This window comes from Salvia hispanica, chromosome 4 (assembly GCF_029641045.1).
Source record: "Salvia hispanica isolate PSC_SH4W2 chromosome 4, Shi_PSC_v1, whole genome shotgun sequence".
NCBI classification, from domain to species: Eukaryota; Viridiplantae; Streptophyta; class Magnoliopsida; order Lamiales; family Lamiaceae; genus Salvia; species Salvia hispanica.
The window spans coordinates 13,045,410-13,059,244 of NC_142695.1; the positions used below are offsets into that span (position 1 = coordinate 13,045,410).

Here is a 13,835-nt window from a genome sequence, read left to right on the forward strand (position 1 = left end):
TTGACGTTCTTTGAAGCACATGTTATCCCCCATCGTGAGGATTCCTTTGGGATGCCTTTGTACCTACAAATTCGCAATGTGAGCATAGAATGAAGAAAATTATAGTAGGATACAACACATTGTATTTGGCAATCCCCCAAACTTGAACCAAATCAAGGTGTAAACATAATCACATCCAAGACCAAGTAATCCACCTTGATTCAAAAAATCATCCCTCATCAAGATCTCTATCCCCCAATAATTTGCAAGTATTTTCAACCATAGACCAAGAACATGCAAAACAATATAAGCTCAAAAATATACACAAGTCATGCAAGATAAAATAGCCTCACAATGCTATGAACATGAACTATACGTATCAACAATCAAAACAACGGGGAATTCAATTTTCATCCACGACAAGAAGCTAATTCAAGCACACCCAACAATGATTAACTCCAAAAAAATCCAACTCACAAATTCACCAACAAATTATCAAAAGAATATCATCCCCTATCAAACTCCATGGTAAACTACCAAAATATATACCAACAACAAAGTCATCCAATGAAAGTATTCAAGATCAAAACTCAGAAATTATAAGAAGAACGTACCTTGCGTTGGTTGACAATTGAGCACAAGAACAATTCGGTAGAATCCAAAGAACTTAATTGAGTGATGTGAATTTGGAGTGTGAGTGTGTGAATAATGTGGAGAAATAGAATTTAAAGAGAGGGGAGAAAGTGGATGCTAGGGTTAGAAAGAAAAAGAATAAAAGAAGGAAAGAAGAAACATATCTTATGTGAGAATCTCGCGTCTAACACGCTGCGGCGGTCGCTGACTGCAGTTCAGCGGACCGCCGTGGATGGTCTGTCTTTACTGTTCTTCTTTCGGCGGGCCGCCGCAACTAGCGCGGCGACCGCCAACCCTGCTCCAGAATTTTTTTTTTTGTTTAGAGAAAAACGAAAATAAACTTAAAGAAAAAGATTTTTTTTAAATGAAAAATAATAAAATAAAACGAAAATTTTAAAACAAAGCGAAAATAAAAATAAAACTAGAAACTACTAAAAACAAGAAAGCTATCAACATTGGACTTTATATCTCACCCATACTCTACGGAGCTTATCAAGTGCTGCAGCAGGAGATTGTGCAAACACAAAATGTGACAATGGACATAAAAGATTGAACCCACACAAATCGTACCTCAGATATTTCGGACAACTTCTTAGCTTGAACTTGGATTTTTCGGTTTTGCTCCAACTTTTCCTCCATGCATGACTTAATTGTGAATCTTCACCAAAATCAGCTTTGTCAGCAATAAAAGGAATTAACATTATAGAGAGAGAGGGTTTGAAAGAATTAACCACAGTTTTATTTGTCTCATCTTCTTCAACTTCATGGGAAGGCATGGTCATGGTGTCGGCGTTAGGAACCTGCGACTCTGGGGACCGACTTTCAGGCGGCGGACCGCCGCAAAGTGGTGTAGTGGCTGCTCTGCATCTATGTCCGAATCGGCCTCGGATGGCTGTGAAGTTCCCGGCGGACCGCTGTGAAGATGTGCAGCGGGCCGCTGAGGATGATCAACGGCTGGCGAGTGGTCAGTTGGTTCTTTACTCCCTATTGTAGTGGCAAAATCCCCATATTGTATTCTAATTCTACCACTTGTGCGACAAGACTTGCGAATCCTTGCTCTAAAAGGTCGGTGTTTCTTTCCAAATTCATCAACCTCTGATTGGTCACCTTCCTATTTTCTTGTACCTCGATGATGCAAATTTCTAACCGTTCCTCCCAATTAGCGTGGGGCTGTTCCTCCTTTTCTTCTTCAATGATTGATTTTTCTTCAAAACATGGAAGTATCGTCTCTGTCATCTTCTTGCTAATGTTTTCAAGTCCTTCATTAATCTCTTTGCATTTCTTTTCCATGGACTTTATCGTGTTTTCCATTCTAATTCCTTGTTGTAAACTCTCCTCTCTATGTCTTTCAAGTTCTTGTACTATGAATTCAAGTCCACGACACCTTTGCTCGGATTCATCATTGGTGGTGTATGCCCATGTCGACTGTCTCCAATATTGAAACGCATCCATTGTTGTGCTCCTTGCTCTCCTCAAGTACCTCAAAAAAAATCAAAAGAAAAATAAAATTAAATAATATTACACTCTAAATTAGTATAATCAACCTTTCTACAATATCAGCTTAAAGCAAAAATATTCTCCGGCAACGGCGCCAAAAACTTGATGCACTTTTGATTAGCACTAAAAATACCTGAAAGTATACAGGGTAGATCTAGTATAGCTAAAGGTCAGTACCGAGATATCGAACACGGGGAATATAATTGCAACTGGCTATTATGTACTAAGCGTCAAATACTATCTAGAGAAACAAGAGAAGTTTTGGGTTTTTGAAAGTAAAACAATTAAAAGCAATCAAACAACTAAATGCAATTAAATCACAAAGATAAAATATGAGTGATAAGGGAATTCCGTGGATGTGCGTTCACAATTATGGTTATACAAATTCCAACTACAATACCCTAGAACAGTTTATACTTTGAAAGGACGAGTCACCTAGCTTATGCTCATGCGATACAAACGTTGATTACAACATTAGGGTTGTCAATCCTAACACGTAACTCCAAAAGGCTCCTAAGACCATTGAAAAGTCCTCACTCTCAATTAACAGTGCCGTTTTAAGGGAAGCTAACTGTAGTGTCTACTATGTGAATCTAACTCGCAAGAACTCTGTTATGAAGCAAGCTATATTCAATCATACACGATTGTGTCACTCAATCATGCAACATCAAAACTACTTAGGGAAGAAACAAAGTAAAAACAAAACAGCTATTAAATAGAAAAATGAATTTTATAAACTAATAAAAGTTACTAACACATCCAAAGAATCCTATGAATTTAGTTAGACATAATTGAATAAGCTAAAAACATAGATTGGAGTGAAAACAATTGGAACATAAAACTAAAGCAAATAAAACCCGTAGGTTGAATCCTTGTCGTTCTTGATGTTCTTGCTTCTTTCTCCAACCCCTTGCACAATGAAGAACTCTCAAATTTATGCTATGGAAGTAATTGGCAAAAAGAAGATGAAAGATTAGGGTTGGAGGAGGAGCTATGAAAGCTCCCCTTTTGGGGGCTAAGGCCATCTGCAACGCTGTCTCTTATCCGTCTCTTAACCATCTCATCTCTTCACTATTCATGGGCCCCACTGTGTTTTTCAGCTCATCTCTTAACTAAGAGACAACACCTGCATCCCTCCATCTCTTAACCATCTCTTAACTACTCATTCAATTTCATTTTTTATTTTTAATTCCAACAAATTCAATTAATAAAAACACACTTCATTAAAATAAAATAAATATTAAAAGCCTAAAAAATAAAAAAAATACATAATTTAAAATCCTAAAAAATAAAAAAAATACATAATTAAAATACTCTAAATTAAACTATAAAAACTACTCCGTCGGCGAATCATCATCCCCCGTAGTCGGCGGTGCACCTATACCAAGTTGAGCTCTCATATACTCAATTCCAACTATATGGGCTGAAACTTGGCTAGGAGTCATTTTTGAAATGTCCGCCATCGTGGCGACCAGGTACATGGACATTAGGGTGTGCGAGCCCATGCCCGTGCCGGAGCCCGAGCCCTCGCCCGCCTGGCTTGATTCGCCGCGGCCCCTCCCTCTCCCTCTCCCCTCGCTCTAGCCGCCTTCGCCGCCTTGTTCCCTTGCGGCCGACGTCGTGTACCGGAAGAAGACCCCCTTGCATCATCGGTTGGCGTGCCCTCACATGAGGTGTTGCCTTCGCCGCCATCACTAGACGAGTAGTGGCCACGCGCCGTGCATTTCGTGCGTTTCGAGCCCGACTCGACACCGCCAGCCCACCTTTCAAGGTGGTGGACTTGCGACCAAACATCGACAAGCTTGAAATCTTTGCCGACGTCGTCTTTGAAGACCCGCAACGTTGCTCTCAGAATGTCGGCTCCACTGGCTCCGCTCTGATAATTCGCCTCTTCTCCCCTGTATATCGCGCAAAAGTTTTTGACATCTCTGTCGCATCGGTCCCAATGACTGCGGAGCATCTTCACGTTGCGGGCAACGGTATTCTTCGGCCTTCGTGCGTTGTAAACTTCGGTGACTTTTAACCAAAAACACTTGTGGGTTTGTTGATTCCCGACGACAGGATCGTACGAGACGCTGATCCAAGCGTCGTACAGAGCCAACGTCTCGTCTTGGTTGTATGGATGACGGGTGCCGTCTCCCACAACATCTGCCTCCGTTTCCTCCTCTTCCTCCTCGGCATTGATGCCGAGCTTGAGGCTGATCTTGCCGGAGCCGGAGTCTCCACCTATTGGCCAGTCGGGCAAACTGCGTTCACGCGCCAAAAAATTCTCCGGAATTTGGATAATCCCGGCGATTTCCCGTACCTCTGGGGGGGAGGGACGATAGTATGCATCCACATCAAAATGTGGTGTTTGGTACGCCGGCAGGGTGGTCGAGCCTTGGGTGCCCGACGACGAACCGGGAGTACTGATAAGGCTAATTTCATGCATCGGTTATGTGCGAAAAATGTTATAATTTGTTGGGTCTGACACGTTTCCTAAGCCAGGTGTGTGAAGAAAATCGCTAGATCAAGGAAGTACTGAAGGAGATGGTCTAGCGAAGGAAAGGAACGAAGTGAGCAGGATTTACAAGGAAAATTGGCGTGACAAAGGAGTCAATAGCTGAGGGCAGCAAAGTCTTATCTATACCTCGCTGGGCCCCACTCCAACGCCTATATATAGAAGAGCATACAACGCAAAGAATATCACTTATCACTTATCACTTTTTTTACTCTTCTTAGCTCACACACATTACACACACTTGGGAATGAGAGATCTGGGGTAGTCGGGTACGAAAGGTTACTTTCTTTAGAAGTTTCACGGTTGGAAACACCGTCCGAGTGTGGACGAAGATACAATTTCTTTTAATTTCAGTTGTTTTGCTCGTTTTTACTTTCGAACTTCACTTTTGGGAGTCGACCTGGCTGTTGATGATACTTATTGTCTTTCCATTTGTTGATCTGCGTTTAGCAGTTGAATTTCAAGTCGATTTGCATAGATCTCTCTGCTGATAGTTTATTTCTACAAGTATTATGTCGATCTCTGTTTTATTTTGTTGTTGTGGTGTTTGATATGGGAATGTGGTGATAGATCTGTGGTTTATTGACTGTTTGGAGTTTTTTTGTTCAAATCTGAAGTGACGAAGAGTTTCTGTTGGTTGGAGTTCGTGTTGGACGCTTGGATCCGGAGTGGATTTAGTGTCTGAGGTTGGATTCAACGTGAGGAAAGATAGTTGTTAGATGGATTCTGTTTTCTTCTTGTTTTCTGTTTTGTTTCGTCTAGTGTCTGCAGATCTGTTTAGTTCTTCGTGGTTTATGCATTAATTTGATTTTAAATTAGTTTGCTCTGTTTGATTTCGTTCATGTTGAATTTCTTATGAGTTTTACGCAATTTGGTTGTAGAAGACGATGTCGCTGTTAGTTAGTACGAGAGTTAGTTATTCTGCCAGCTTTTCGTTCGTACTTTGGTTTTTCAGTCATGGTCCCCACAGTAGGTTTATTTCCTAGGTCTAGTAGTGAAGTAGTTTTCTTAGATCAAGTGTTGAACAGTTAATTTCCTTTGCGACGCTCTTTCATAATTTCGCCTAGGTCTAGCTGTTAGCTTAAGAGTTTTAAAGTTTCCCAAGTCAGTTTAATTTGTTTTCCTCAACCCAAGAAAATGCGTGGCAGCAGCCAACACCAAAAACACACCCAAATCCTTGAACATGAGTATTACGCATCTTTCTCTGTGGGATCGATCCCTACTTCCCTATACTAGGTTTAGTAAAGTGGTTGAGGGTTTTTAAAGAAGTGCGCTGTGTGTCCGACGACCGGGATTTTCTGCGACCAACGAGTTCCTAGACCGCGTGATCTAGTGGATTAGCTGGACCTAGGGAACCTGTTATTTCCCTTTGAACACATTGCACGCAGATTAGACACCTTTCAAGTACCCAAACAGTTGTACATGCTCGCCCAATCGTCGAACGAGTTCAAGTCGAACCCGCCGGAGCGCCGCCTGCTGGAGCCGCCGCCGGAGCCGCCGCCGCTGGAGTTTCCATCGCCGGACATTTTTTCTACAATTTGAGAGTAGTGTTTGTGTGTAAAATGGAAGAGAAATGAGAGTAGTGTTTGTGTGTAAAGTGGTGAATGGAGTATGGAGTATATTTATAGAATAATAAAAGAAAAAATAAATAATTTTTTTAAAAAATTCGACCGTTTGTTCCCAACGGTCATTTGACAGTTTGAATTTTTTTTTATTAAATTCGAATTTTTCGAATTTATAATTTTTTTTATTACGTCATAATTCCGACGCCCACTCGCAGGCCGGCGAGTGGGCGTCACGCAATGCTCCAGCGCGCGCCACGTGGGTGCGCGCGTCGTCTCGCCAGCTCGAGGCCGACCTCGCCGGCACGCGTCGCGCGACGAGATATCTCGTCTTGTCGAGACAAGACGAGTCTCGCAACGCTGTCTCGATGCTGGCTCGTCTCGTCGAGACAAGACCGAGCCCGCATCGAGTCAGCGATGCGGATGCTCTAAGGAAGGGTTGAATTCTATGGATGAGGTTATGGGGTATATATAGGCTTTAGAAGGATTTAAATTTGGTAATAAGTGTCCTCCAAGCATTAGAAAAATGTTATTTTCGTTCCCCATAGTAGAAGGAAAAGATTTGGCTTCACACGGTAATATCTTCTTTCCTTCTTCAAATTTCCGCCTAAACTGCAGATGACGGGTTTGTGCGACTTTGGTAAAACGGCCATAACTCTCTCCACAGAACTCCGATTGAGTTGATTCTTGAACCATCTTGAATCTGTTTTCAAGATGAAGAGAATGGTGTATAGAAAGCTCTGATCGGACTTCAGGATCGCCGGAAAATTGAGTTTGAAGACATATGTCGTGCGCCGCATTTTTGTGGCAGGCTGCCGCACCTTGGCCGGCGGTTGCCGCGCGCAGTCCAGTAGCTTCTGACTCCTTGTGGCGGTCGCCACGCACTTCCCGGCAGTCGCCGGGCTTGTCTTTGTCTCCGCTAAGCGCCGACGGTTGCCGGAAGTGTTGCGGCGGTCGCCGGAGATGCTCCAGATTTCCTACTTCGCGTTTTTACTCCCTTTTTAGGCTCAAATATGCACATTTCTCACAAAACATGTCAAAATACCAAAATTGATAAAATATGCAAATAATGGACATGTAATGCAACTTTGACCTTAATAACGGGCCAAATAATGGCCTTAAAACCGTGCAAAATCCGAGCATATCAATGACGTATCTAAACATGACACTGTAACGTATACTCCCTCCGTCCCCGTTAAGAGCCACAATTTTCCATTTCTGTCCGTCCCCAATTAAGAGTCACACTTCATTTTTACCATAAATGGTAAGTAGGTCTCATATTCCACTAACTCACTTCATTCACATTTTATTATAAAACTAATATAAAAAAGTGGATCTCACATTCCATTAACTTTTTTAACCAATTTTTCTTTACATTTCTTAAAACGCGTGCCCGATCAAAGTGTGACTTTTAATCGGGGACGGAGAGAATATTTATTAAGGGAAATGACATGTCACACCAATAGAAAGACTAAAGAACCAACGTGATTATTCAACTAGAACATGACACACAAACATATATGTAGACATTGATGTAATATTATTAGAAGACCATGGGAACAACCCTAATGATGATGCCATCGGTGTAAAATAGAGAATACGCTCGCATTTGTAATCCTTAGAGCTTGAAACACTAGCTAGCTCTACAAATTTTACTACCTTCGTCCTCCAAAATTTGCTACACTTTGACCCGACACGAGTTTTAAGAAATGTAATGGAAAGTGAGTTGAAAAAGTTGGTGGGATGTGGATCCTACTTTTAAAGTATTAGTTTTATAATAAAATGTGAATAGGAATGAGTTAGTGGAATATGGGGTCCACTACCAAAAATGGTAAGAGTGAATTGTATCAAATTTTCAGGGACGGACCAAAATGGTAAACTGTATCAAATTTTCAGGGACAGAGGTAGTAACAAATTAGTCCTTTTGAATTTAACTCGTTGATTATCGAGTATTTTTCTGCTCTAGTATTCATCGTTTTTGTAGTACATAATATTTCGTTATTTACTTGATCTAGTCTCTCAGTTTCATGTTTTTATATTATGTTTTACTTTTCGAATTTTATTTATTCCAACTATATATTTTCACTTTAGTTGCAACCTGCGTATAAAGTTTTGAAGCTTGAATTTTGGTAATGAATGTTAATTAGAGCATGTTTATAGTAATAGATTAAATTTAGTTAAACAATATTATAATGCTATTCTGTAGGGATAAACAAGTACTAAGATTTTTATTTGTACACTACAACTACAATGTGCAAAATGTGCATTTGTCTTTAGACTTTATGTACATGTCATCTTGATATTTGGGTGTGTGGTATTCTTTAATCATTAATTTAGTTATGAGAGGAAGTGTATCGAATATTTGCAAACCTCATAAATTATGGAAATTATATTTTTGTAATCACGTGGTCCAGTCTGCAGAGTGGCTTCATGTTTTATACAGGAATGCCTTAGTGATGAAGGGGAGATTATGGAACAATGCATGATTCGCATTAAAAACTAAAAATCATCTATTAACAAATTCAAGTTCATGTTCTCCATCCAAACGTATTAAAAATAATGCCTTGTTTATTTCTTAGCAGCGTAGCCTTTAATTTTAAATTCATTTATTCATAAACAAAATAATAATAATAATAATACTCTGTTTGCACACCACAAAATTTTTTAGAAGTGATATAATTATAGTGATACCAATTGAACGTGTATATGTTTGATTTTACTAGTAACTAAATTTAGTTACACCAATAATGCATGCATATGCTTTTGCTGCATTTAAAAGTATGGCGGACGAAGGAATTATTAATGGCAGGGCCTTAACCATAGTATTTTTTGTCGGTCTAAGTGATATATCTTTCTTTTAAGATATCTAACTTTAATTGACACATTTCTTTAAATGGAAATGTCACTATTTTTATTTTATTTTCTCACCATTCATATAATAAAACAAGAGGAAATATATTTTTATATTTCATCCGTCCACGAAAAATAAAGCACATTTGTCATTTTTGGTTATCCACTAAAAATAGAACACATTTAAAAAATGAAAGTTTTCAACAATTTTTCTCTTACTTTTTTCCTTTCTCTCTTACTAATAATATTAACCTCATATTCCACTAACACTACTTCTCTCTTACTTTTTTTTCCTTTTTTTCTTACTTTACCAATTTCACATTAAAACCCGTATCATTTACAATGTGTCATATTTTTCTTGGACGGAGGGAGTAGTATATAGTATCAAACTTAGCTAAAGGAATTTGAATTTTAATTTGGAGTAAATTTTAATTTCTGCTCAATTTATGCAACTTAGTTCAAGAAATTAAAGAAGTTTTCATTGCTCAAAAATTATAAATTAAGTAAATTTATAATCAATTTTATTTTATAAGAAAAAGTCTAATTGGGAGCTCAAAACGGCTTATCTGATAGCATTAAAATACTCCCTCCGTCCCGACTAAGATGACACATATTTCTTAGCCGGTACGAGATTTTAGAAGTTATTGGTTAATGTGTTTAGTTAGAAAGAGAAAAGGTGGATGGAAGTATTAAAATAGAGAGAGAAAGAAAGATGAATATTTTAATAGGGGTGAGAAAAAGTGGTAGAGTGTATTAATTGGAGAGAGAAAGTTTCCAAAAAAGGAAATATATCATCTTAATTGGGACAAACTATAAAGGAAAACGTGTCATCTTAAGTGGGACGGAGGGAGTACTCTATATCACATTTTAAAAGTGATTTTTTATATAAACAAAACTTCTTCTTCTTCCTAAAATACGACAGTCATTTTTTCCTTTCAATTCTTCTGCAAGTTTTCCATTCTCAAAATTTATTCAGCCCCTCCATTTCATTCAGCTCCAGCGATTTAGTCTTCAATTATATTGATTTGGGAAGGGCTAAAAAGGTTTTGAATAATATCCAAAAAAATTTAAGTAGAAAAATATTAAAAAAAAATTGTTGGGAAGGGCTTAAACCCCTAATTCCCTCCTACTGTGTCCGCCAATTATAAGTACATAATATAATACAGCCTGAAATTTTGTTACTAAATTTTTCGATAAACTTTCGTTTTGTAATGCACATAATTTTAACATGGTGAAAGTTGCCTAGGATTGCCATCATTATTTTGGAGGAGATCTAGAGGTTCCGAGTTAGATCTCTCATGTATACGCTTCTCCCATCTCTTTGCTTCCGTCCATTCCTTTGGGATCTACTTTTTGTGGCTAGAATCAATTTATCCTCTTTTGTTTGTTGTTAATTAGAGATCACTCACTAGTTGGCATGTCTTGGGGAATTATTATGGATCCCCTTATCATATAATTATGCCGGGTTCTATTGTGAGGATACTATTTCACCATTATTCGCTATCAAAATATAATTATGCCGGGTTCTATTGTGAGGAACTTCTCTGGCAAATTATTTTCCATGGGTAATTTGTCAGTAAAATTTAGAGGGGAAAAATAATCTGCCACTAATATATATTGATAAAAACATAATTCTGATTCATTTCTGCGACCAATCCGCCAGTATATCCTTTTATTGACGGAAATTTGAGATTTAGTAGCGTAAATATCTGAAACTATTTGTGATTTTTTGGTAGTAAGAGCATGAATAAACCTTAAGCTAGCTTGTATGATGCACTACAAAAAAACACATTAACTGAGCACCCAGTTTGCGTTCGATGTCTTTTTCTGTATAAGGAATAAAAAGTTGAGAACCCAAACTAATTGTGAGTGGGAGGTTATGTGTAACATAAAATACAACAAACATTTGTAACATTTGTATTCAGTGAACGTACAATTGTCCCATTTATTCACACATTGAACGGAAATAGAAATAGTACTCCAAAATCAATAGACTGATTTGGGTCCAAACTGAAAACACACTAGAAATACGAGACACGCGCACGCTCACCCACACACACATATGCAGTAGATCTTAGCCGATCACGGAAGTCTTAATGAGATTACCGTAGTCGTCCACTAATACCCACACACGGAAGCAGGGGCGTATCTAGAAATTCAATACAGGAGGGGCAAAATTACATATAGATAGTAAACTTTTTATTTTTGAGGAGGGGCATTTGGTATAATTTTATATATATACATAAAAATTTGTAATAAATATAGAATGGAGGGGGAGAGGTGAGGAGGGGCAAATGCCCCACTTGCTATAGGGCTGGCTCCGCCCCTTGCACGGAAGCAGTTGAAACCCGGAAAGATGGGTTCGTTTGGACGCACAATGACGGCAATCACAAATAAGTTTTCTCCCTCGATCACCTGCTTAGCCAGTTCACCTGAAACCCACACCAGCTCCGGCCACGAGTCTTTTCCTAAACGTACATACCATGAAATTAATTAGTTGAATATCAGAAGCCATATATATGCACTTACTTTGGTTACATTTACCTCTACAAATACTCATCATTGTAGTTGATTGCAATAAATTGATGATGATATAGGAAAATTGGTTTGTGTGGTTTCTAATGTTAACACAAAAGGGGTAATTATAGGGAAAAAAACGCAATCACAATGACACAATGTGCATGCAAAACGTAGCTTCTCTTCTTTCTCTATGTTCTCAGTAGGTATTTTCAGTGATGCAAATGAACGGAGAAGTATGAGAATGACTGAACTGATGGACAAAAAGAACTCAACTAAATTGAGAACTTGAGAGTATACAATGTCAAAATATATAATCAAAGTCTGTCTTTTAAGATCAAACAATGAAGCCTTTATATAGGCAAAGAAAATTCCTAAACTTATGGAAAGAAAATAACTAAGAAATCCTAAACTTATGTAAAGAAAATAACTAAAAAGATAATAAGCAAAAATAACTAATATTTTTTCCATCTCCTAATTCTATTAACTATGAAATAAATAAAACCAAAAATATACTTTTCTTAGCCTCCAAGACTTGTCTTCTATAACTGCATCATACTCCCCTTCTTGAAAAAGACTCGTCCTCGAGTCTACTTTATCTCCATCACCACGTCTCACATACACCAAGAATTCTGGTATTTCCACAAATATACCAGTATCTTCTACAACCCCAACAGAGTAAAACTCCAAAAGAAGCTTCAAGGTACTCTGCTTCTTTGTGCCTGAGTATTTGTCTCCATCGAGATCCTCCACAGATTTCCCCAGCATGGAAACTTTTAAGAGACCTAGAACAAGACTAGGAGAAAATTCTTTATACCACTGATGGAGCAAAGAACAAATTTGTAAAGGATACTGTATATCAGCTGCTTTAAGCTTTGCATCACAAATCAGAGCTACAGCTTCAATGAAGAATTTGTTTAAATTAACATTACGCAATTCATCCATTACCCCTTCTCGCTGCTCTTCAATCGACATTGTTTGCACTTTTCTCTTCAAATCAGCAAACTGCTCAGTGATCTTCGGATTCGAGGCTCGATATTTCTCAATCTCCTCCTTCAACCTCGCCTCCCTTCTATCCTTCCTCCGTGAATCCATCCTATGATCAATCGTCTCCCAAACAACATCAACTTCTTTATCCAAATCTTCATACTCGGCAGAAACAAACAAACCGGCATCATTCCCTTCGAATTCATAATTTCTGATTCTCGTCATATCCCTTTTCCTCTGCTGCAGATTCAGAATTTTAAAGATCCACTCCAATTTCCTTAGTAACGACATCTTTCTCGATACCATCACCATTTTCATTAGCACTATCGACTGATTCAAGTCGAACCTCCTCTTCAATAACCTTCCTGTATCCATTCTCTGTTGTCCCTCCAACAACAACTCCTAAATCTACCACATTCACACCAAACTTAATGGTATCAACAACATCATAGAATATATCTTCGTCGGGCTTATCATACACCGGCATCGAAAATATATCCTCGTCATACACGGGCTTATCATACACCGGCATCGACAATATATCCTTGTCGTATACGGGCTTAGACTTGCCACCGTAGACGTTGCTGAATAACGAATCGTCCACTGAACGACGCTCCGACGCATGAGATCTCATCGGATTGGCTTCCCCACGACGCTTCTCCAATCGCTCAAATCGTCGTTGTAGGTCTCGAACCTGTTGGCGCAGATCACCGTTCTCGATGTTGCGCTGGAGGTCTCAGACCTGTTGTCTCAGATCATCGTTCTCGATGTCGCGCAGATCACGCTGTCGTGCAGCCTCTTTGGTTGGGAGATCTCCTTGGCCCCCACCACGACCACCGCCACGAGCATCGCCACGTCTGCCGCCATGTCTACGTTCAGCCATTGATAATCAACCTGGATCGTGATACCAAATGATGCAAATGAACGGAGAAGTATGAGAATGACGGAACTGATGGACAAAAAGAACTCAACTAAATTGAGAACTTGAGAGTATAAAACTCAATGTCAAAATATATAATCAAAGTCTGTCTTTTAAGATCAAACAATGAAGTCTTTATATAGGCAAAGAAAAATCATAAACTTATGGAAAGAAAATAACTAAGAAATTCTAAACTTATGTAAAGAAAATAACTAAGAAGATAATAAGCAAAAATAATTAATATTTGTTCCATCTCCTAATTCTATTAACTAGGAAATAAATAAAACCAAAAATATACTTTTCTTAGCTTCCAAGACTTGTCTTCTATAACTGCATCATTCAGGGATGGAACCAGATGTTCGAAATAGACGGTGCTGAATTTAAAATAATA

General features: G+C 38.6%; 1 protein-coding gene across 2 annotated transcripts; it reads right to left on the minus strand.

Annotated features, from left to right (window-relative positions):
* Window positions 1-10,915: 10,915 nt before the first annotated feature.
* LOC125191912 (uncharacterized) lies at window positions 10,916-13,616 on the minus strand. Of its 2 annotated transcripts, none has more exons than XR_007171274.2 (2): window positions 11,566-13,616; window positions 10,916-11,489 (listed from the first exon to the last, which is right to left on the minus strand). XR_007171274.2 is itself a non-coding variant. In XM_048089345.2 (2 exons), the coding sequence occupies exons 1-2, from the start codon at window positions 12,898-12,900 to the stop codon at window positions 11,433-11,435; spliced, it is 903 nt and encodes a 300-aa protein (XP_047945302.2). In that variant the 5' UTR covers window positions 12,901-13,616; the 3' UTR covers window positions 10,916-11,432. The 2 variants fall into 2 exon arrangements, 1 of the variants encoding a protein (XP_047945302.2); XM_048089345.2 differs by having other exon boundaries at window positions 12,055-13,616.
* Window positions 13,617-13,835: the final 219 nt, after the last annotated feature.